The following is a 26291-nucleotide window of genomic DNA, read 5'->3' as shown; positions in this document are numbered from 1 at the left end:
AAACAAAACAAAGTCCATAGTGCAACCAAAGGCAATAGTCCACAGAGATTATAGTTGCAGAGGTTAGTGTCCTGTAATGTTCAAGAGTCTGATGATTGCTGGTAAGAAGTTGTTCATGACCATGGCAGAGACTGGTTTCAGTCTCCTCCAACAATGGAGGTCCCGGTGTGGGGGGGGGGGGGGGGGGGACTACCATGAGGGAGGGGAAGAATAAAGGAGGAGGAGAACAATGGACCCGGAGTGGGGGAGGGGAGAACAAACGATGAGCTGGTAGGGGTACTTTGTAACTTTTTCAGCGCCATATATGGTGACTATTTGCATACCTTGGGTATGCAAGCAAAGAATTTCACTGTGCCTTGCCACTTGTGACTATAACGTATTCCATTCTTCTAGATGGTGGTAGCAAGAAGAGAGCTTGGCAAGCATGGTGTGGGTCTTTGATGATATTGTTGCCTTTTGGAGGTAGCACCTTTGTTCCTGAACTTTCAAGTTGTTGAACCGGACCAACCCTGTTTGCTCTCCACCGTACACCTGCAGAAGATCAGTTGAGTATTCATTGACATATCGAAATCTTCAATCTTCTAAGTAGAGGCATTGATGAACTTTCTTTCTCATTGCGTCAACGTGCTGGGCCCAGGACAAAACTTCAGGGATATGCACGCCCAAGAATTTGAAACAGCTCACTCTTCATTGAAGATAGATTAATGAATCCTCAACATTTCCACTGAAGGCAAAAATCAGCTCATTGGTCTTGCCAACGTTGAGAGAAAGATTGTTGTTCTAGCACCATTCAGAATTTTAATTTCCCTCCTGCGCATCGACTCATTGTTACCTGGTATTCGTCCAACAATGGTGGTGGCGTTGGGAAAATTGAATGGTGTTGGAGACACTTCTGGCCACACAGTCACAGGATAGGCTGAGTAGAGCAGCAAACTGACCACACAACCATGAAGTACCCTTGTTGATGATTGAGAAGGACATATTGCCAATCTGTATTGTGGTCTGCTGATGAAGGAGTCAAGGATCAAATTACATTGGGATGAACAGATACCTGTTCATAGTTTAGAGAGAATTACAGTATTGAATGCCCAATACTGCTCTATCAACGTTCGCAATAAAGTTACTGAACAAACAAAATTATTTAAATCCATAGCCCAGTTAACTTAGCCTTCAGAAAGCAGCACGACTTTAAATAATTGCAACGAGCAACTTGTTCAGTCAACATTTAATGATGTCCAAGGCATGGTGAGGCAAATTGCTAAATGTACTAAAAACATTTTAATGAAATCCTATTTTATTACACACGACAATCTGCAGCACTTTAAAAAATGTCCAAACACAGCAAAGCTTTGATCAGCGACACATCATTCCCAAAACAGATATCCCCCTGCAACTACTGCAGAATTACTTTGCCTTTTTCATAGGCCAACTGGCATTAGTGGATTAACTCATTCCCAACAACTTGCTGGAAATTCACATTTCTTGACCATGAATTATATTCCAAGTCCTTTCCCATCCCTTCTATCAGAAGTCACCTTCTGAGCCATTCCATCTTGCAGTGTTACGACTCCAGACTGCTGGGATCTCACCTACACTGCTTTATCACGGATACCTGAAACTATAGCCTGCAGTTCCAACGAGTGGTGTCAGTTTGTTGACAGCACCAATGGACAGGATAGTCCTTTCAAGTAAGAGAGAGGAGCCATGTCCCATCTATTCTTTCAGCCCTGATGAAGGGTCTCGACCTGAAACGACGACTGTCCATTTCCCTCCACAGATACTGCCAGGCCGACAGAGTTCCTCCAGCAGATTGTTGTTGCTCCACATTCCCGCATCAGCAGTCTTTTGCATCTCCATTTACAGGCAGTGCCTAGGTTACACAAGGATTCCTGACCTGTAAGCTCATTCAGAAACACATCATATTGCTCCCCGGAAAGCAACCCATAATTGCATCAGTCTGCTTTCACTTGCTAAAATCCTTTCATTTTGTCAACTAATCACATTAACATTTCCCATAATTAATCTAGTAGACTACATACTGTATCTAGTGAACTTTATACTGTATCTAGTGATGAATATGAAATATTACTAAGAATAAAAATATGGGAGAATTTGTACAAAGTCAAAATGCCACAAAACTATCTGGGACGGATTAACATTCAGATACACCATTAACTGAGCACCATATGATTTTATCCACATCAAGTCAGCAATGGCAGATTTAACGTTTAATAAAATCGGGTTACACAAGTACAACAAATGAAAGTGTCTGCTAATTCCAATGAACTGATGTCACTACCTGCCTTTATTTGTGCATGACTATTACTTGAATTACAAGTGATCAAAATGAGTACGGGACTATATTATGAACTGAACTCTCAGCCAAATTACTGGACTGAACTATGACAAGCTCCAGAGAGAAAGCAGGCTTTGTGCATTTCCTTGCAGGTCTGTATCCTCCCAGCTGACCCAATTAACATCAGATGCACTTTGTATCTGTCATTTCCTGTTTCTTCCTGTGAAACAACAAAAGCAAAGGGAGAGAAAGAATACAGCTTGCTAGACATCTCGAAAATTTAAACTAGATTTAAGCTGTAATTTAGCAGCAGATTAGTGCTTTTCAGAAAAATGGCATACTTGCTACAGCCGTCAAGTGGGGAAAGTCTGCACTGGTGTTTATTTAGTTTTAAATCTGTAAATCCCTTACAATCTGGAACGAAGCAATGTTTAAGTGACCACCCAATTTTATTATAACAAAATAACTGCAGATGCTGGTACAAATCAAAGGTATTTATTCACAAAATGCTGGAGTAACTCGGCAGGTCAGGCAGCATCTCAGGAGAGAAGGAATGGGTGACGTTTCGGGTCGAGACCCTTCTTCAGACTGATGTCAGGGGAGCGGGACAAAGGAAGGATAAAGGTGGAGACAGGAAGATAGAGGGAGATCTGGACCTCTTCCCCTCCTCCTTCCCAGATCTCCCTCTATCTCCCTGTCTCCACCTACATCCTTCCTTTGTCCCGCCCCCGTCATCAGTCTGAAGAAGGGTCTCGACCCGAAACGTCAATCAATTTTATTGTTTTCTTTCGCACCTTCCCCTTTTCCTTCACGACCTGTTCCAAAATACACAATGGAGTCTGCAGTACAAGAGAAAATAAAAATTAGAAGTGTCCTTCAAAACATATTGTGTTGAACTGTGAAAAACACTAATTTTCCCTCAGATATTACTGTTTACTTCCTCTTTCAACATGAAGTAGTTCAAATTATTGCAGTTGCCCTTACAAATAAAAAGCCAAACTTCAGTTTTTATTGGTTATCCAAGAGCTCCAACGTAGAATATCCCTTTCTAAATTAATCGGTCAGTTTCAACTTAAAATAAAAGAACATACCAATAGAAACGAGATGGAGGATTTGTTTTAGTCAGAGGGTGGTAAATCTGTGCAATTCATTGCCACAGACAGCCGAAGAGGTCAAATCATTAGTTTTTAAGGTGGATATTGACACATTCTTGATTGGTAAGGGTGTGGAGAGATCTGGGGGGAAGGCAGGAGAATGGGGTTGAGAGGGAAAGATAGATCAGATATGATTCAATGGCAGAGTTGACTTGATGGGACAAATTTCTGTTCCAATGACTTCTGAACTTGTTTGCTGGGGCACAGACACCTTCCAAGGTGTTCCATTTCTCACACCATTGTATTCAATACCTGCTCCGCTGGGGAGACCTTGAAGCACCAGTGACAATAATAAACTGAACAACAAGCAGTTTCCTCACCCTTCCCCCTCCACACCCAAACAAATGTCACAAGCAAGCTAAAAAAAAAACTGTGCTGGAGTAACTCGGCGGGTAAGGCAGCATCTCTGGAGAACATGGATGGGTGGCGTTTCAGGTCGGGCCCCGAGTCGCCTGAGATGCCACCCAACCCGCTGAACTGTCCAGCATTTTTTTGTAGAACAGCATCTGCAGTTCCTTGTATCCAAGTAGTCACAAAAAAAGCCATTCAATAGACAATAGACAATAGGTGCAGGAGTAGGCCATTCAGCCCTTCGAGCCAGCACCGCCATTCAATGCGATCATGGCTGATCACTCTCAATCAGTACCCCGTTCCTGCCTTCTCCCCATACCCCCTAACTCCGCTATCCTTAAGAGCTCTATCCAGCTCTCTCTTGAAAGCATCCAACGAACTGGCCTCCACTGCCTTCTGAGGCAGAGAATTCCACACCTTCACCACCCTCTGACTGAAAAAGTTCTTCCTCATCTCCGTTCTAAATGGCCTACCCCTTATTCAGCTCAAGATAATCACAGCACCTTTCTTCACACGCATATTCCACCTCTGAAGTACCAGTCCCTTTTTAGACAGTTCCTTGGAAAAAGAGATGACATATTTGGCTTCTTGTTTTGTGGTGCCAAGTGGTCAATATGGAACTCGAGGCCACTATACGGCATGCACTCATTCGGATATTGCTGGGTTTTGTGGTGCTCCCCGTGTATGGACTTACAGGTGGAAGGTTGGAGAACAAGTGGGGACTTATCGGGCATCAAAGAGAACAACACACCAGGAAATGAGTTGCAGAATGGGATTGCCCCAAGAGCCAGCACAAACTTGACGGATGAAAAATCCTCCTGTATTGCAAGATGCATGTAATATTCAACCAAAAAAAGATCTGAAGGGTCCCAACCTCGAAACATCACCTATCCATGTTCTCTGGAGATGCTGCCTGACCCGCTGAGTGACTCCAGCACTTTGTGTCTTATCTTTGGTATAAATCAGCATCTACAGTTCCTTGTCATTTCGACAAAACTCATTGCTGCTTCGGTTAAAATTGTACACTCACCACAGTCAGGGTCCTATTGCACCAAGGTTATCACAGATAACAGATAGTCCAAGGAATAAATTAGATGTTAAATCTAATCTCAAGGTTCAAATGAACTTGTAAAGTGTGAGAAAGCACAGGCAGCCAAAGCCCTGGATTAGGTTCCAGCCCTATCATTCACTCTTTGGTGTTCATTATTCTACATGCATTAAATGAAGGGCGCCACATGCTGCTGAATTACAGTGAAATGAGAGCAATGTTAAATTATTAACATCGGCTCCACTACCTTCATCAAGCTCTGTGACATTTCAATTCAAATGAATAGTGGAAGCTGGTAACATGGGTACATTTATTCATTTCCAGTGGAAATATTATATTGGCAAACCAGTTGTTTGGGTTTGCTACTGTCCTCAAAATTGTATGCAAGATTTACTGCAGGCTCACATAATTCACTTTGCCACACACACACACCCTTCCCCCCAGCAACAACAGTTACAGTTAGTGCATTAAGTGTAGAATTTCCTTCAGATTACTGCAGGTCAAAGTTAAAAAGGTATGAAGGTACGAGAGGGTGGTTGGAATAAAACAAAATGCTGTCTAAAAATAAAATGGGCACACAACCTCATTTTCACAAGCAAAATAACATTTTTTAGACTTGTATCGAGCTGATACAATAAATTTTGATTATGCTCCCATCCATTTTGTTCTTTATAAATTTAGGCAGTTACCTGATCACACTTTCTTTCCCTTTTAAGTGCTGAATTTCCTCAGAACTTTTAGGTAAAAATAAAGTTTGGCTAAGCCAAAATAACAAGTTTACAAAAGGAGAAAAAAAGCTCCTTTAATTTTCCAGTTAAACAAGAAAAGGCACCGCTGACGAGTCTGGCAGTGCACAAGAATGTAAAGCCGTCAAAAATATTTTACCGAAAGGAGAACACAGACGACTCAAGATCTAACTTTGTGTTCGGGTTGTGCTCCCTTCTGATTTATAGTGTACTGATTCTGCCAAGTGCAAAACATTAGTAACATACATAGATCAAGTGAACTCTGCATCATTTCCTAAACAGATAGGAAAGTGGGGCATAAGTGGAAACAAAAGAAAAGTAAATCTGCAAAGCCTTCGAACAGAGCGAAATGGATCAAATGACAAAGCAGAATAAGACAAACACGCTCAATTGACAATTCCTGCTGTGCCATATGAGAGCCCAGTTGTTGTATTACAAAGATAAGGAGTGGTATTGAAAAGGGTGGCTACTACAAACATTAAGAGCTGCCAAAAAGCAACAGGATCTTAAAACTATTGAAACCACAAAAGTTAAAGTCATGGGTCCGCCCTTCTGGAAAGGCTTGCCACAAAAACCAAGATGTGCCAGTGGCAACAAATCACTCCGCTACAGGGAAGGGAAGAAAACACACTAGGTTTGTGGTGTGGATCTTGCAGAATGGTCTGTGTCTCTAGGATAGAAACAGATCGGGCCCTAGGATAGTGGCAGCACGGTGGCGCAGCAGTAGGGTTGCTGCCTTACAGCGCCAGAGACCAGAGTTCGATCCCGACTACGGGTGCTGGCCATAAGGGGTTTGTACGTTCTCTCTTTGATCACATGGGTTTTCTCCAGGTGTTCCAGTTTCTTCCCACACTCCAAATACATACAGGTTTGTTGGTTAATTAAAATGATCCCTAGTGTAGGTTAATTGGCTTCTGTAAATTGTAAATTGTCCCTGGTAGGTTGGATGATGTTGGTGTGCGGGGTGATCACTGGTCAGTGCAGACTCGGATGGCTGAAGGGCCCGTTTCCACTCTGTGCCTCTAAAGTTTAAATATAGAACAGTAACATGTCCTTTGGTATATAATGCCAAGTTAAACTAATCTCTTCCACTTGCATGTGATCCATATTCCTGCATGCCCATGTGCTGATTTCAAAGCCACATAAATACCATTATTGCATATGCTTCCACCCCAGGCAACCACCACTATCAGGTCCTATCACAGCGTTTAAGAAACATTCGGACAGAGACACGGAGAGGATAGGTTTAGAGGCATATGGGCCAAATGCAGGCAGGTGGGACTCGTGTAGATGGGAAAGGTTGGTCGGTGTGGGCAAGTTGGGCCGATGGGCCCCATGACACCACCGTGGGGAGAAGAAAAAAAAACTTGCCCTGCATGTTTCCTTTAAACTTTGACCTTCAGCCTCAAAGCTAAGTATGTCCACTAGTATTTGATATTTCCACCCTGGATAAGTAGTTCTAACCATATGCCTCGCATCATTTTATAAGCTGTAGATTTTAGAAGGTCTCCCCTCCACCTTCGACGTTCTAGAGAAAACAATCCATGTTTGTCCCATCTCTCCTTGCAGCTAATGTCCTCCAATCCAAGCAGGATTCTGTTAAACTTCTGTACCCTCTCCACACCTGTCACATCCTTCTTGTAATGGGGCAAACAGAACTGCACATTATACTCCATATGGTGCCAAACCAAAGTATTATAAAGCTGCAACATAGGTTCCCAACTCTTGTACTCAATGCCGTATCGATGAAGGCAAGGACAGATGCTCCTCTGATACATTCTGATAAACCCATCGTAAATCGAAAATATAGTGTCGAAAATGTGTTTAATACACCTAACCTACAAAACATCATAGCCACCTAACCTACAAAACATCATAGCCACCTAACCTACAAAACATCTTAGCCACCTAACATACAAAACATCATAGCCACCTAACCTACAAAACATCATAGCCACCTAACCTACAAAACATCATAGCCACCTAACCTACCAAGCATCATAGCTACTGAACCTACCTTAGTAGTTTGTGAAGGACTCCCGGATTCGTGCGCATCCAGGTTTGTGGTCACTGACGATACTACTGACAGAGTGGGATTGGTCAAGTCTGTTAAAGTGGTCAAGGTGCTGCCCGGACTGAGTTCGGCACCGGACCTCACAGCTGGGGGTCGGGGCAGGCAGTGCTGTCCCGTCAGAATTTTTCCGGGAAAAGATACGGTTTCTAATGAATGTGTATCGCTTTTGCACCATCGTAAAGTTGAAATATCGTAAGTCGAAGCATCGTAAGTCGAGGAGCATCTGTATACCATATGTCTAGTGGCAAGTGAGAGGAAGGTGTCACTTCCCTTTACACATTAAACCTGTGGGGGGGGGGGGGGGGGGGGGGGGGAAGAGAGGGGATCCTAATCATTAATTCCAACCGTATCAAATTTGAGTGACAAAACTAAAAATAAAAAAAATCAGGACATTCTGCATTCTCTACATTCATGGGAGAAAAATAAAACCTAAATAAACATGTAATCAGATCTGCTAAGTATCAGAAGTTACAACTTTCTCTGCACTTTCGGTATGTTTGTGTTGAGCATTTGGTCGGCAACAAATATGGCAGACATTTTATCCAGACTAATTAAAAAACGAAGCCAGCAAAGTGTGTTTAAAAGCAGTTTCCAAAAGGCATCACCAGGTGTTAAAGACATAATAAGATGCAGGCATTTCAGCCTACTATGTATGCAGATCATCAAATACTGATTTACACTAATTCTACACAACCTTTTATTTTCCCCCATTGCCATCATCCATCCTAGACTCAACCATTCACCTACATACCAGGGAGAATCACCTTGGCCAATCCGTCAACCTGCATGTCTTTGTAGAGCTCAGTTTGGTTTTGGGTTGTGTTCTCAGTGGGTTCTCAGAGTTAATGTTCAAGTAACAAAGGTGAAGCTGCCACGACAGTGGGCGGCACGGTAGCGCAGCGGTAGAGTTGCTGCTTTACAGCGAATGCAGCGCCGGAGACTCAGGTTCGATCCTGACTATGGGTGCTGCACTGTAAGGAGTTTGTACGTTCTCCCCGTGACCTGCGTGGGTTTTCTCCGAGATCTTCGGTTTCCTCCCACACTCCAAAGACGTACAGGTATGTAGGTTAATTGGCTGGGTAAATGTAAAAAAAATTGTCCCTAGTGGGTGTAGGATAGTGTTAATGTACGGGGATCGCTGGGCGGCATGGACTTGGTGGGCCGAAAAGGCCTGTTTCCGGCTGTATATATATGATATGACAGGGTTGCAAACACAGGGGTCCCTTCCTGAGAACCGTTTGTAAGCCCACTGTTCACAAGACGAGATGAAGATAGACAGTGCGTGACAGAGGATCGCAGGCACAGCTGTGACAGGAGAGCGAAGGGTGCATGTAATGCTGCCATCAACCACACTGACTTAGTGAATGAGCGAGCAAGTCTGGCTCCAAGGTGAGAAGGAAAAGGGAGGAAAGAGAGAGAAGGGCCTCAGATTTCCCCCTACCCACCTGAACGAAGATGCCAGCAGCCATGTACCAACCAGCAAACTCATCCCACGTCTCCAGAAAGCCTGTTTGTTTGTATATGCAGGGTTTCTGTGACTCAGGGAGGACGTGCACCTATATTGAAGGCACTCACCCTGTAACAGCAGTAGCGGGAACAATGTATCAAAAGGTCACACCAGTTGAACACACTGTTCTTATACATCGGTGAGAGCAAATGGAGACTGGATGATCGTTTCGCTGAACACCTTCGCTCAGTCTGCCTGAACCAACCTGATCTCCCAGTTGCTAAACACTTTAATTCCCCTTACCATTCCCACACTGACCTTTCTGTCCTAGGTCTCCTCCATTGTCACAGTGAGGCTAAATGTAAATTGGAGGAACAGCATCTCATTTTGCTTGGGCAGCTTACACACCAGTGAAATGAATTTTGATTTCTCGAACTTCAAGTAACCACTGCATTCTCTCTCTCCATCCCTCCCCCACCCAAGTCGCACCAGCTTCTCATTTTCACCTAACAATGGCCTGTTTCCTTGATCATCGTTACATTTTTCATATCTTTCATTCATTGTTCATTATCTCTCTACATCATTGTCCCTTTCCCCTGACTGGTCTGAAGAAGGGTCTCGACCCAAAATGTCACCCATTCTTTCTCTCCAGAGATGCTGCCTGTCCCGCTGAGTTACTCCAGCTTTGTGTCTACACTGTTCTTAAAGTTGTATACACACACTGCAAACTACTTCTGAAAGCAAATTCCTTTATGAACAAAATCAGAATGTTTGCCCACTTTACCCTTTATTGTTTTTGACCTGGGAGGGCTTTGTGATTCCTTACTCAGTGATGACATGTAATATTGAATTAGAGTACATTGCAAAGAAGTGTTATCAGGAACACTTGGTTGGTTTAGTTGCATTAATAGTGTTCAAGTACATCAAGAAATCTCACCAGAATCATTTCAACACTTTACACTACATTACATTTCAAGAGTCAGTGAACATTTCGACTGCCATGGACTACAAAAAATGTAACTCCAGAATAGTATATCCAGCAAGAAAGGATTAACCATAAAATCGACTCAATCCAATTTGTCTGCCTTGTTCGCAACTCAGCAACAATATTTTGAAGAAACAAGGAACTGCAGGTTGCGGTTTACAAAATAAAAACAGCAGGTCAGGCAGCATCTCTGGAGGATGCACAGGGGACATTTCAGGTCAGGACCCTTCTTCAGAATGATTGTAGTAGCAGAGGGAAAGCTATAAAAGAGTTGGGTGGTGGGATAAAGCCTAGCAAGTGATAGGTGAGCACAATGTTAGATATACCACAGCTCTACCCTTGCTCCCACTACCCCCAGTTGTAACAGGGACAGAATCCCCCTAGTTCTCACCTTCCACCCCATCAATCAGCCGTCATCTGCAGCACATAATCCTCCAACATTTTCACCATCTCCAACGGGATCCCACAACTAGCCACATCTTCCCATCACCACCCCTTTCCGCAGAGACCGTTTCCTCCGCAACTCCCTGGTCAACTCGTCCCTTCCCATCCAAAACCCCCCTCAGTATTTTCCCCTGCAAATGCAGGAGATGCAACACCTGTCCATATACCTCCTCCCTCGACTCCATCCAAGGACCCCAACAGTCTTTTTAGGTGAGGCAGAGGTTCACTTGCACCTCCTCCAACCTCATCTACCATATCCACTGTTCCAGGGGTGGACTCCTATATATCGGCGAGACCAAGTGCAGGCTCGGCAATCATCTCGCTGAACACCTCCGCTCAGTCCGCCTAAACCTATCTAATCTCCCGGTTGCTAAACACTAACTCCCCCTCCCATCCTGCACTGACCTTTCTGTCCTGGGCCTCCTCCATTGTCAGAGTGAGGCCCAGCGCAAATTGGAGGAACAGTACCTCATATTTTGCTTGGGTAGCTTACACCCCAACGGTATGAACATTGACTTCTCTAACTTCAAGTAACTCTTGCTTTCCCTCTCTCTCCATCCCTCCTCTTCTCAGTTCTCCGACCAATCATACTGTCTCCAACTACATTTTATCTGTTTGCTTTTTCGTTATCTTCTCCGAGCTAACAATGATCTATTTTACATTTTCCTTGATCTAAATTCCCTTTGTCCTATTTTCACATCTAACCCTTCCTTATCTATGTATTTCCCTCTCCCCTGACATCAGTCTAAAGAAGCGTCTCGACCTGAAACGTCACCCATTCCTTCTTTCCAAAGATGATGCCTGTCCCGATGAGTTACTCCAGCATTTTGTGCCTATCTTCGGTTTAAACCAGCATCTGCAGTTCCTACACAAGTGAGGGGCGGGAGGGGGATTGGCAGATGTGTGGGCAAAGGCCAGCGATGAAAAGGAGACAAATGGGCTGCAAGATAACAAGAAAGTGAAATGCAAAGCCAGAGAAAAGGATAAAGGTGGAAGGAGAAAGGATATGGGGGGGGGGGGAGAGAAGTGTGTGTGCACATAGTTGGGGTTGAGGGAAGAGAGGGGATTACGTGGGGATGGGGGGGGGAGACGTATCTAAGATTGAAGAATTCTATGTTCAGACTTTTGGGCTGTAACTACTCAATATGACTGTCTTCCATTAAGTCAACCCAGACCAATGCAATTGTAACTGCAATTGCCAAAGTCATACCTATTAATCAACTTTAATTAAATAAAAAAATCATGCCAAATGACAGAAGCACTATTCTCCAATTTCCTTTGTTTTAAATAATACTTTGAAGTTTGTTTTCAGTTTGATCATAATTTTAACCATTGCCAGTAATTGTCTGATATACTACCTTTAATTTTAAAAGTGTACATTTTACGATTCCGCGATGTGAATTAGCAGAATGATAAGACAAAATAAATTGTACTTCATCTCCATGTTAACAGAGCAGCCATGAAAAACATTTAAATACGACATGGTTTTCTAACTCCCCAGAGAAGTTCACTACAATACTAGATTGATCAGGTTTTGTTGCTGCCTGCTTATTGGAAGAAAATGTCAAATTATACTGAATATATTCAAGGGCAAGGTGACCTGTCAGTATTCAGGCAGAGACAAATTGTTATTTTCCTCCATTAAGGTAATCTAGACCAAGGCAACTGGAATTGCAATTGTTTTACGTCAGAATTGTTAATGAATTTTAACGCAATAAAATTCCTGTACTGTTTTCCATTCAGTTTTAAATAATTCTTAACTGGCTGATCAAAAGATTTTTACAAGGTTTTTAAATTGATCTGTGAAAACCAACAAAAGCAACTAAGAACCGAGATGCCCACTATCAAGGGTGTTTATACACAAGAACGGGCACAGGATCAGAGGCATGTGATGGTGGGACACTAGCATTAGTCAACCAGTGTTGCCAGAGAATGTTTAACAATGTCTCAACAAGAGGTCGGCACAGTGGCGCAAGTGGTGGACCTGCCGTTTCACAGCACCACAGATCAGGATTCGATCTTGATCTCGGCTGCTGTCCGTTTCCTCTGGCTTCTTCCAACACCCTAGACATGTAGGTTCATTGGTTAATTGGGCCCCGTAAATTGCCCCGAGTGTGCAGGAAGTAGATGCGAAAGTGGGATAACATAGAATTAGCTTGAACGGTTGATGGATGGTCAGCAGACTCAGTGGGTCGATGGGCCTGTTTCTATGCTACATCTCTAAACTAAACATATGGCTAACACCAAAAATAGTACATTTTAACAGGGGAAATAAAAATGTCCGCAGACTCCCTTTAAATTGAAGTATAAGAAAATAACTGCAGATGCTGGTACAAATCGAAGGTATTTATTCACAAAATGTTGGAGTAACTCAGGTCAGGCAGCATCTCAGGAGAGAAGGAATGGGTGACGTTTCGGGTCGAGCCCCTTCTTCAGACTGATGTCAGGGGGGCGGGACAAAGGAAGGATATAGGTGGAGACAGGAAGATAGAGGGAGATCTGGGAAGGGGGAGGGGAAGAGAGGGACAGAGGAACTATCTAAAGTTGGAGAAGTCGATGTTCATACCACTGGGCTGCAAGCTGCCCAGGCGAAATACGAGGTGCTGTTCCTACAATTTCCGGTGGGCCTCATTATGGCACTGGAGGAGGCCCATGACAGAAAGGTCAGACTGGGAATAGGAGGGGGAGTTCAAGCGCTCGGCCACCGGGAGATCAGTTTGGCCAAATTGAATCATCCCTTTGTATTTTATTACTTGCGTTGAGGCTACACATTGAACTTGGGTCTGATGGAAAGTCATTGACCTGCAATACAAACCCCGTTTCTTCATACACATTGATGCTGCCCAACTAGAATTTTTACACATAAAAATTTACACAAGTTCTTATAAACTGGTTTGAGGTTCAAGCAGCTATTCATGCACTTATGGACCAGTTTGAAAACAGCTGGCATCTTCCTGGAGTCCCACTTTTAGTTCACCCAATTCACAAATGGTGCAAATCTTTATTTAAAAAAGGCATGTTGGTCTAACCCTTTATTTTCTGCATGCAAGGCTGCAGTCACTCTGACAATAAAGCCAAATGTCTTGAGATGTTCCAACAACTTGTGATGATTCCACATCAAAACGGTCTCAGGTAAATACATTTGAAACTTAGCCTCTACCCAAGTGGGAGCAAAATTGAACTTTCATGACAGAATAAAACTGACCAACTATCAACCATCCCCAGTTCATGTACCTCTCCCCTTCCACCTCATTCATTTCCCTGCACATAGCACAACTCCAATAATAATGTGTCTGATTGCGCGGAAATCCAGATGGTTTGACATCTGGTTCCGTTTCCCATGCTCCTTTTAAATACCAGATTCACAGGAACATAGTATTATATACTACCTTAAAAGGTGAATGATAAATATGTTAGGGCAAAGATTGGAGCCGTTTAGTTTATTATTGTCACGTGTACTGAGGTACAGTGTAAAGCATTTGTTTACATACAATCCAAAGACGACATACATAAACACAATTAGGCTGTCCACAGTGCACAGATAAAGGATACATTTAGTGCAAGATTTAACATTGAAGTCCAATAAAGTTCAAATAAAGATAATGTAGCATCTCCGGTTCAAGACGCTTCACCTATTCCTTTTCTCCAGAGATGCTGTCTGACCCGCTCAGTTAATCCAGCTTTCTGTGCCTATCTTCGGTTTAAATCAGCATCTGCAGTTCCTTCCTACACTAAAGATAGTTCAAAGATCTTTAAAGAGGTAGAGAGGTCAGGACTGCAGTCTAGTCGTCCGACCGTCCAGCGCGGCCTGCAACCACAACAACCTGACTGCGGGCGAGGACAGCAGGAGAAGGGAAAGACATTGTGGCCTTCCATCACAGTGAGGAGAGGACTGGAGGAGACTCACTGTGATGGATGTTTCTTTGATGGATGTTTCTTTTTTTGTGTGTTTTTGGGGTTGTGTAATTTTAATGCCTATTTAATGCTTTTATTGTTGGACTGTGTTTTTGGGGGTTTTGGGGTTGTGTAATTTTAATGCCTATTTAATGCTTTTATTGTTGGACTGTGGGTGACTGAATTTCGTCCAATATTGGATGACAAATAAAGCTATCTTGAATCTTGAATCTAGTGGATGAGAGGATGGTTCAGGTGCCAGGTAACAGATAATATCCCATAACCCAAAATACCTGCTGGTCTGGCACCAAAATCTGAGGTGTGTCAGATTATTGGTGTTTTACAGTACTAGGACACCAGTCTATCATTGCCTATACACAATGTCTGTTCTTGATTAGGATTCGCCATTTAACCACTGAACTAGTGCGTGAAGATTTGAGGATGTTGCCACAACTTGAGGGCCTAATAGGGTGAGATAGGAAAGTAGGTCAAGCAAGCCTTTTCATTGTAGGGTGGGGATGCAGAGCATAATGCTCCACATGGTTATTAATGAGTCGTTCCCACAAATGACTCCATTATGTCTAACCACGTCATATATTTAGATTAAGAGGGCTGATCTGTGGGCGGTTGCTGCTGGGATGCAAGTCGGGGCCTGATCAACCCCAGCTGGGTCGCCTGGGCGAGGGTGTCTGATGTTGTGAAACCCGAAACACCCCATGACCCCAGGTCACATCACTGAGGATGCGTCCCAGCGCATCCAGAAGATGTATCTTGTACACACATAGGTTGCATTTTTAATGAACATGACAATAATTTGGACTCGTCCTTCTCTTTTTAAGCAGAATGGTACTTTCAACCACAGATAAGTGAAATAAGAGCGGGTAATGCCGGAAGGGAAACAATGCACCTCGGATCCATGCCAACAGGACCTGCAATTTAGATCTCCTCAAATAATCTATTCAAACACAGATGTGCAAATTTGATCAGATGATTTCAACTCACATTAGATAATAGAAAGATCAGCAAGCAAACAAATTCAGGGGAGCAACTTGAATCTTTATCAAGTTCTTTTCATTTATATATTTTTTAAGCTAAAATTAAAACCTAAAGGGTTGAGACGATTGCAGAGTGCCTATTTGGCAGTAAATAACACAGATCACATATGATCAGTGGCAGGTTTAGTTAGTGGCTGGTGAACAAGCTCAGTAACTTTGCAGCACTCAATCTGTTTCGCTGGCAAGACACATCTATCAAGGCCATATTTTTTGGAAGCAGACAGCATGGCGGGACGGCCAAGACAGCACCAGTAAACACGTGTTCAACATGCGTCTGCCACAGCCACAATGTAGACAGACAAGTAACAGCAAAAATCATTAGGCTCAATATTCAAACAATGAATTGCAGCCGAGAAATGCTTCAACTTGTCTCGGCATCAAAGTCACCAGTTGTGCACATAACCAGAGATATTCCATGCTTCAAGCTTATTGCTCATGAAAATCAATAGCTGAAGCTCTAACCTCCAGGCTTATATAATTCTCATCCATCTTGCAGTTATTCTCTCCTTCAGCAATCATGCTTTATTCTCATCTTATTGGTGCCTGGATAGGCTTGGATTCTCATTGCAAGTAAGAAGCGTTTTAAGAATCATGGTAAACTAGAAAATGTGACAAGATGACATTCATGGAGGTGCATTATGACTGAATTAGGAAATGGTCATGGTAAACCTGTGGTCAGAGTAGATCAGACAAAATTACTGTCCTAATACAAGAGCTATTCAGTCTTCTGCCGCAGAACCCAAGACTACTGTTCAAAATGTATTTTTTACACCAGACCAAAGCTCTCAGAAGCAATAGTTAGATCTTGATACATTTTACATCAAGAAAAAGCTCAGCTAAAATGTGAAATCATTTTATTTTGGATTTAAATTCAGTCCCAATTAAGAGGAGAGTTCACAACTCCATTAATGTACATAGCTCAGTACTGGCTCTCATAGTACTATGGCTGCCCAACTTATGGTTCAAAGACAATCAACTATTAGGCACAATTAGACTATCAAAGTCTCTGTTATAACCCAGCACGCTAATTGCATCAATCAAAATTTATTTTTAATCTTGAAGCCTTTGCTGTGCTGGTTTACGAATCTTACTCTGATGCATTTTCCCTAAGAGTTCTGCAAAGAAATGTTTTCTTTCTCCGTTCCACTGCCCTACAGATCCACAGAATGTGGCAACTGGCAGTAACCTCGCCCTCACTGCATATTCTCCACAGGCAATTGCAGCCCCCACTTCATATTCTCCACAGGCAAATGCAGCCCCCACTGCATATTCACACAGGCAATTGCAGACAGCAAGTATCACCTATTCACCTGCTGCATTATGATCCCTTCTCCCCCAAGATCTGTTCCTCTGCTGGTCTGGATTCACTAATCAAAGTGTAAACATAAAGATGCACTCAAAGCCTATTCGAACAAATGCAACACCCCACCGAATTCTGAGACTATCTGGCCCATCACTGCTCCGAGTGGAAAAGCAGCATTCAGAATGGTTTCGAGAAACTTGAGGACATGCATAAATGGCAGGAATTCATCTACTCAACCACCCACACCTTGCCCCGTCTTGGGGAAGAACCTCCAGCTCCCACATTTACATCATCAGCCACTTCAGAACCACAATGGAACTAAACCTGCTCAATCTAGAGGGAAAGCCCATCATCATGCAGCTTCCCATATTCCTACCTAACAAGAGAAAACACAACACTGCAACCAAAGCTTAACTCACCATGCACCAGAACCACAATATGGAACTTGCTGGTTCATTGGGCACTGGTTCAAATCATTAACTAATGGGGAATTTTGATCTGCACAGTTCAGAGCCATGATTTCAAATAAAGCCATGAAGTGGAGCAGACACCCAGCAGGTCAAGCAGCATTTTAAAAAAAGATAACAGTTCAAGTTGATGATCGTCAGTAAAGTGAGAAAACAACCATTTTTTAGGTTGCAGTGAGGGGAAGGATGGCGAGAAGAGGGGAAGGATGGCGAGAAGAGGGGAAGGGTGGCGAGAAGAGGGGAAGGGTGGCGAGAAGAGGGGAAGGGTGGCGAGAAGAGGGGAAGGGTGGCGAGAAGAGGGAATGTCCTTGATAGGGTGCAAACCAGTGTTCTCCAGGCGACATGAATGTAGTTGATGCCATGCAAGATGAATGCTTAAGTATAGCTGATCTGTCTGCAAGAATACAGGGGGGGGGGGGTAAGTGAGAGCAGAGGAGAGGGAAAATAAGCTACCTTGGAACTTTGAGATGTAGAACTGAGATCAGAAAGCAGAAATGCTGGAAAAATACAACAGATTTCGTAGCATCCATGGAGGAAAATAACTGAGGTGAACTTGAAAGAAAGCTGTTAAAGTGCTGGAGTAACTCAGCTGGCCAGGCAGAATCTCTGGAAAATATGGATAGGCAACGTTTCAGGTCAAGACTCTTCTCCAGTCTTAGGAACGGCGTTGACCCGAAACGTCAGTTATTCATGTTCTGCAGAGATGCTGCCTGACCTACTGAATTACTCCAGCACTGTCTTTTTTGTAAACCAGCATCAGCAGTTCCTCGTGTCAGAGTTGAAATTACAGTGGATGACCTTGCAATAGTACTATCCAGTGCCCACACAAATAGGAAAGGTTGGTCACCTTTTACCTTGTTGTTATTCAGCTTCTTTCACATCTTTCGGCGCCTCTGAGGTCTACAAAGTATTATTTTAGTCATTGGCGTAATGCAAGAAATATGGGTGGCAATTAGCACAAGGCAAGGTCAAGGAAAGCGTATCCAAATAATGTATATTTAGTAAATGTTAAGCGAGAAGTAAATGTTAAATTGTACAGATAGTTCCCCACAAAATGGCCACATGAAACCTTGTCAGGGGTCAAACAGGGCCTCAATGTTACACCCACCCGACTGCACCTCCAACAACGCATCACTCCTTCAATCCTAAAGTCACGTCTCTCGTTGCACACTCCGGATGATCTTACATCCATCACAAGTTGGCAAGTTAATAAAAGCATTGTTATTATTTATGTGCAATAGCAGTTTTGTTGCTTTTAAATAAATGCAACCGACCTAAATTACGTAAGACAGTTTTCCTCCACGTATTCCTCTAGTTAAAATAAAGAACAGTTCATTGGATAACCTCAATTCCTTGAACTCATTATCCAGCTGAGAATGATGTTAAGCCACAGCCCGCACTACATTCAGGGCATCAGTCGCACTACATGATGAGCATGCAGCCTGCGTTGTCCAGAGCAGAATCCATACATGTCAACATGCATTTCAGATTGGATGCTCAATCACCCAAGGACACTTGTAAAGCATTTTAAACAGTACAGGTAAATTATATTCCTGTTTGCATTGGCAGTGAAGAGAATTAACTGTCATGGCGACGGTTGCAAGTTGATATTGATTGGCTTTTGTTTAATTCATCAGTTTATTTAATTATTTGTTCAAAGAATACAATCTCTTAAAGATAATCTTTTGCAGTCTAAATGTCCACCACTCTCTTGCCAAACCTATTTTACATCTCATTTTCTTTCAACAGACAAGACATTCGGACCATCAAGTCTAGACCATTGTCATTTCTATTCATTCACATATTTCCATGCACCCTATTCTCCAACCACTGCCCGACTCCCGAGTCACCTTTCATCCACTTAAATCAGGGGTAACACAGCTGCCATTTTCTCTTTTTCCCTCTCTCGCTGTACCTCTCCCACCCTAGCTCTCCTACTAGTTTCACTGTCCTGATTAATTTTACTGTTTGTGTGCCTCGTTGTCACCTTCCCCTCAACCAACAATAAACCATTCCACATTTCCTTGATCATCATCTGCTTTGATCTGTCGCTTTCACACCTTACCCTTCCATATCTCTATGCCTCCCTCTCCCCAACTCTCGTCTGAAGGGTCTCAACCCAAAATGTTACACATTCCTTCTCTCCAGAGATGCTGCCTGACCCGCTGAGTTACTCCAGCAATTCATGTCTATCTTGTCATATTTGAAGTTAGTTTCAAAGTGGTAAGTTTCACAAATGACAAACTACTCCCCATTAAAAACAGTGGAAATTCTTTCCTCCCAACCCAAGTAAAATTTAACATTCAACACTGAATTATTACCCACAGGAATAGTTGGGGAAAGAATGACAGTAAAAAAAAATACCGTGAGAATAAAGATCAACACACCATCTGCTGAATGAGCTCAGTAGGTCAGGCAACATTTGCTGAGGGAAATTCAGCTTTGTGGGTCAGGATCCTTCATTATCTGCAGCCTCGAGTCTCTGGGAATAAAGATCAAGGACTCTTCGTTCTTAATGATTGAGTATTATCAGTAAATTTATCCATAAATACTTCGGATAAAGTTCTAAAGTTACAGTAGATTCGGACTGCGACTTGTTCACCACTCCCAATGCCTTGGGGAGGCAAGGGAAACGACCCGATCCCACGCTCACTTTCCAAGACTTCAGCACCCCACTGCAAATCCCTGCGCGGTTTCATCGTCGGTGTTTACTACAGTGCTCTCTGTGGAGGAATCACCATTCGAGTCAGGAGTTACATTAGCAATCGTTTCTCTGCGGAACGCAGTACTACCAAGTTTATTTTTTAATTTAAAGAAACATCAGCATATAAAATTGTTAGTCTGGAAAAGTTCTAATTTTCTTTTAGCTAACTTCAAGCAACAACTTTTTTTTTTTTTAAATCGCACGCAGCTAATGAAACAATGTTAACACGTGAAAACAAACGTTCAATTCTAGTTATTTCCAACAGCCAAGCCAAGAATCAATCCTTTGCCAAGATCCTAGAGCTCCCTCTGGGATTAAAAAAAACCACTTCTCCCATACTGCATTCCAAAAATGTTCATACTTCTAAACATCAGCTTTAATAAGTCTTCAATGTCTTTTAAGCCTTAAAACGATCTGAACATTTGAATTTAAGCACTCAGCTGACCAACTAAGCACGAATCATGTTATTGCCCTGTTCACATGTTCTATCATCCACACTGAGGCGATCTGAAATTGTTGCTTTCACAACCCAGTTTCATAAACAACAAACTGAGAAATATCCGCTGCTGACCCGATCAGCAAGTAAAACTGAGAACTAGTTACGTCAACATAATCACAAGAACAGCAGCTTTGATCTATTAAACAATACTAAGGAAATGGCTCAGGTGAGTTTGGACTGTATGTAATTATCTCAAACATAGCAAAAGATTGACAGATTTTGTTCAATTACCAGTGCATTTGGAATGTCCAGTCTATCTATGCATGCCCTTCAGATATCCAAAATGTAAAGAAATATCAAGTTTCAACATTATTTAAAAACTTCCCTCCATTCAAGATGTATGAAGCAGACAGGCTGAAACTGGCAAACAATGTGTACTCCGGGGAATCGAATTATTGTATTAAGAACGTGAACTGCATTTGTTCAAACAAACGCCCAGGAAAAGGATAAACAAGTGTTTCGCCAGTAACACGAGTTCATACTCACATCATATCGTTAAGAAAATAGACACCAATAAGAGCAATACAGTAACCACATCACGATCCATCAGCTCCAGATGGACGACTGAATGAATTACCTTCACGATAATTACAGGAGGAAAAAAATGGAAAACTGGCAAATAAATGTCAACAAGATGCCTACACCGCACACTAACATCTCACGCTGGTCACAGCCTGGAACAGGTGGAGAAACAGACCAGAACACTCAACGAGAAGGGAGCACATATGCAGTGTAGCAACAGAAAGGTGGATGAGAGGGGAGAGGCAGCGGGGAAAGGAAGGTGAGAAAAGGCAACAAAGAAAGGAAGGTGAGAGGCAAAGAAGAAAGGTGCAAAGGGTGAGGAAAGAAAGGAAGGTGAGAAGCAAAGAAGAAAGGAAAGCGAGAAGCAAAGAAAGGAAGGTGAGAAGCAAAGAAAGGAAGGTGAAATGCAAAGGTGAGGAAAGAAAGGAAGGTGAGAGGCAACGAAGAAAGGAAGGTAAGAAGAAGCAAAGGAAGGTGAGAAGCAAAGAAAGGAAGGTGAGAGGAGACAAAGGAGAGTGAGGAGAGGAAGAAAGGAAGGTGAGAGGAGGCAAGGCAGAAGGTGAGAGGAGGTAAGGAAGGTGAGAGGGGGTGCAAGGAAGGAGCGTGGAATCTCACCGGGGCGAACTTGCAGCGACCCATCCTTTCGGCTGCACCAGAGCGCCTTCTCGCCGCTCTGCACGATGTAGTGGTCCTTGGCTTGGAAGAGCTCCATGGCCGATCAGCGGTGGTGGCACATGTTGGGACGGAGTGAGGAGCAGCAGCGCCCTGTTCCGTTGGCGCTGCCCCACTCGCCTCCCGCCGCTCACTCGCTGGCTTCCTGCAGCCACGGCCCACGTGACCCTGCCCCCCGCGTCACCGCCCCGCCCCTCTACGTCACCACTCGCCCCGCCCTTCACGTCACCGCTCGCTCCGCCCCCTCCGCCCCGCCCCGCCCCCTCCGCCCCGCCCCGCCCCCTCACGGCACCACCCATCCCGCCCCGCCCCCTCCACGTCCCCACCCACTCCGCCCCGCCCCCACCCGGCCGCCCCGCCCCCTCCGCTTCACCACCCGCCCCTTCCGCGTCACCACCCACCCTCCCTGCCCTGCCCCGCCCCTCCCCACCCCCTCGCGTCACCACTCACCCTGCCCCGCCCCCGACCCTTAAAGAGGCTGCAGCCCCCGCCTCTCCTGCCGGGGAAGGGTTTTTCTGTTGGCCAAATTAAAGGTAAAAGTCTGAAGAAGGGTCTCGACCAGAAACGGGACTGTCGTATGTTGAAAGACTGGAGCGGCTAGGCTTCTATACACTGGAATTTAGAAGGATGAGAGGGAATCTTATCGAAACGTATAAGATTATTAAGGGGTTGGACACGTTAGAGGCAGGAAACATGTTCCCAATGTTGGGGGAGTCCAGAACAAGGGGCCACAGTTTAAGAATAAGGGGTAGGCCATTTAGAACTGAGATGAGGAAAAACTTTTTCAGTCAGAGAGTTGTAAATCTGTGGAATTCTCTGCCTCAGAAGGCAGTGGAGGCCAATTCTCTGAATGCATTCAAGAGAGAGCTGGATAGAGCTCTTAAGGATAGCGGAGTCAGGGGGTATGGGGAGAAGGCAGGAACGGGGTACTGATTGAGAATGATCAGCCATGATCACATTGAATGGCAGTGCTGGCTCAAAGGGCCGAATGGCCTCCTCCTGCACCTATTCTCTATTGTCACCCATTCCATCTCTCCAGAGATGCTGCCTGTCCCACTGTTACTCCAGCATTTTGCATCTCGCCGTCTTGGCTATCCCTCGAGGTCCAGGATTATGGTCTACATTCCAATGTCAGAACGAAGACCCCTGTGCGTGTGTTTGTTTAACGTGTACTTGATGTTGCACTCCAAGAAGCACACGGTCGTTCACAAATCAATCAATTAATTCCAATGGCAAGGGAACCAAGACGATTGGAGCTGATAGATCTGTTGCAGCCTTCATCCGCCTTCACAGCCATTGAGTTCAAGTTAATATCGTCCGCCTGGTCTGCCATTGAGGTCTTGTAGTTTGGGTCGTTCTTGGTCTGGACCCTCATCCTCGACCTTACCGCCATGGGTGGCCCTACCAGAAGCTAGTGCTTCCGATTGCATCGCTCTCAGATTCATGGGGGCATGCAAGCCTCTTCACCACGACAAGGTGAACGATCCGAAGAGGATTTTGCGTCTTTGCAGTATGAACCAGCCTCTGCAGGTAAAAGGACGTCGTTTTCAGATAACAAAAGTTCATCTGGACAAGGAGGATGACATTTTTAGTTTGATTTCTGTTTGCTTTTATTTGTTGCTCTTGGTAATGTTATTTTTGGACAAGCCTCCCTCATCAATAAAGGGGAATTTGTATATAAAACCAAATGAAACTGTAACAAAATGTTTGAAACATTTGTTTCACATTTTCATTTATTCAATAGCTGTGTACTATTCTATGTACCATTTCATATCTCTCGGTTCCCTCTCCCCTGACACTTAGTCTAAGAAGGGTCTCGACCTTCTCGACCTATTCCTTCTCTCCAGAGATGCTGCATGTCCCGCTGAGTTACTCCAGCATTTTGTGCCTATTTTCAGTGTAACCCAGCACCTGCAGTTCCTTCCTACACACTTAATATTTTCTTTTACTGCTTGGTATCAAATTTCAGACATTTGACAATGTTAAAGTTTTTATCAGAACACAGCAACATGAGACGAGAGAGGTGGGGACATGATAAATATTGGAGAAGAAATAATCAGTTAAGTAGAAGACACTAGGAACTTCAGACACTGGAATCTTGAGCAAATACAAGGTGCTGAAAGTACTCAGTGGGTCAGGCAGCATCTGTGAAGGGAAAGAATAAGCAACGTTTTGGGCTTGGATGTTGATTTGAAGAGACTCAATAATCAATAGTGCTTTTTATTGTCAGGTGTTAATTATTAATACAGTTAAATTATTTTCCTTACAAACAGACCAGTAGAGTATCACTTGATTAGCAAGTGTAGAGGAATAATCTACTGAGCTGCGTTCAGGAGGCATGTTCAAAGTCCATACTCTAGTTCTTATGGGCAACACAAGGGAGGACAAGATAAAATTGAGGTATTTTGAGACTTCTTCAGTGGGCAGAGGCAGAAACAATGGGTCTGCCAGCAAACGTCACCTATCCATTTCCTGCAGAAGTGCAGCCTGACTCACTGAAGTACTCCAGCACCTGCTGTTTTAATTCACTAAGTATACTTGGTGCTCGCAAAATCTTAGTTTTCTTTTTCATGAATGGTTTTCCAACCCTTCTTGCACCTGTGTTAGATTTGCAGGATGAACAAAGCAAATGAACAACGAGGAGTCTGAAACCTGTAACACACAGCAGAATAAAGTCAGAGAGACTGCTTTTTATTATTTGCTGGGATTTTTAAATCAACATTGCACAAAATGAGTTTTAATTCAATGCAATATTTTGGGAGATTCACTGGAGACACAGCCTAGTTGTTTCTCTTTAGTTTAGTTTAGCTTAATTTTGAGATACAGCATGGAAAGAGGCCCTTCAGTCCATCAAGTCCACATCAAGTCAAGTCAAGTCAAGTCAATTTTATTTGTATAGCACATTCAAACACAAATCACATTGACCAAAGTGCTGAACGTCAGTGCAGGTACTAAAAAAGAACATACAATAGCACATAAACCAAACAACACATCCATAAACAGTTTACAGCGCCCCCTCAGAGGGCCTCAAACGCTAGGGAATAGAAGTAGGTTTTGAGCCTGGACTATCGATCACCTGTTCACACTGATTCTGTTATACCAAAGATAGACACAAAATGCCGGAGTAAATCAGTGGGGCAGGCAACATCTCTGGAGAAAGGGAATAGATGATGTTTTGGGTTGATACCCTTCTTCAGACTGAGCCTCAGGGGAGAGGGAGTTACAGGGATAAGGAAGTGTAAGAGATCAAAAGACATAAAGATGAAGGAAAATGTAGAATAGATCATTGTTATCTAGGAGAAAGTGACAACAAAGCAAACAGAGATACAATGTAATCAGGGGATAGTCAACTGTGCTGCCTGTCCCACTGAATTACTCCAGCATTTTGTGTCTATCTTTGGTGTAAACCAGCATCTGCAGTTCCTTCCTACACAGTTATGTCGTACCACTTTCTCATCCACTCTCTACACACTCGGAGCAATCTACAGAAGGTAATTAACCTACAAACCTGGACATCTTTGGAATATAGGAGGAAACTGGAAACCCACAGAGTCTCAGGGAGAATGTGCAAACCTGGTAGCTCTACTAGCTACGGTCAAGGAAACATTGAGATTTTAAAGAATTGGTTTTGTTTGTCAAGTACCTTTAATGTTCCTCCTTTTGAAGCAATGTCAAGGTGCTGTCATTCAAACATATAATTATTGGTTCAGCCGCAAGGAATGTCTCTCCTGTACCCTTACATTTATGGGCCAGAAGCTGATGGAGCCTTGATATAACCCTTAGTGTAAGAAAATAACTGCAGATGCTGGTACAAATCGAAGGTATTTATTCACAAAATGCTGGAGTAATTCAGCAGGTCAGGCAGCATCTCAGGAGAGAAGGAATGGGTGACGTTTCGGGTCGAGACCCTTCTTCATCTGATAGATGGCACCATCACTAGACATTCCCTCAGTATGGTCCAAATTATCAGCCTAGATTTTTGGGCTCATGTCTTTGGTGTTTTGTTCAAATCTAACCCAGAATGACGGTTTATAATTCTCGAAGAGAGACACTAAATGTTGGAGTAACTCAGCAGAACAGGCAGCATCTCTGGAGAGAAGGGACGGGTGATGTTTTGGGTTGAGACCTTTCTTCAGACTCTCTCTGGCTACCAGCTGGTGTATTGTGAAATGTGTTAGGGCAACAGCAAGGATACATAAATGTGAGATGCCATTACACTCTCTCTCTCTCTCTCTTTCTCTCTTACTCTCTCTCTCTCTTTCTCTCTCTCTCTTTCTCAACCGGGGTTCCCCAGAACCCTAGGGTCCTGCTAGAGGTCGCTATAGGTTCAGAGAGAAATAGTGATAAATAGGCTAATCATGTGTAAATGCATTTTGGAGTCATTTTTGTGTTTAATTACATATTCGTAATTTTATTATACACATACGGCATATTTTTGGAAAATTCTTGGGTATTATAATAAAGTCTTCAACCTGTTAATTTGAAAGTATAATAATCATAGGGAATATATTTAGCGACGTCTATACGGCGCCAGTGTGAAACGGCCTTTAGTGGTCAATGGACAGGAGCTGTACGTGACGGATTTGTGTATCATCACACGTGACTCACTCGAGTACAGACACATGCACGG

At 43.4% G+C, this 26291-nt stretch overlaps 1 protein-coding gene across 1 annotated transcript in view; it reads right to left on the bottom strand.

Moving 5' to 3' along the window:
* inpp5f (inositol polyphosphate-5-phosphatase F) overlaps positions 1-21796 on the bottom strand; it is a 161879-nt gene extending 140083 nt beyond the window's left edge. Inside the window, exon 1 of the mRNA XM_078413517.1 lies at positions 21605-21796. Within this exon, the coding sequence (XP_078269643.1) occupies positions 21605-21701 (97 nt within the window). The 5' untranslated portion in view covers positions 21702-21796. The remainder of the gene's footprint in view (positions 1-21604) is intronic.
* Positions 21797-26291: the final 4495 nt, after the last annotated feature.

The sequence above is a fragment of the Rhinoraja longicauda genome, chromosome 16 (genome assembly GCF_053455715.1).
Source record: "Rhinoraja longicauda isolate Sanriku21f chromosome 16, sRhiLon1.1, whole genome shotgun sequence".
Classification (NCBI taxonomy): domain Eukaryota; kingdom Metazoa; phylum Chordata; class Chondrichthyes; order Rajiformes; family Arhynchobatidae; genus Rhinoraja; species Rhinoraja longicauda.
Note: the sequence above shows the minus strand (reverse complement) of the source record. Positions and strands in the feature narration are given on the sequence as shown.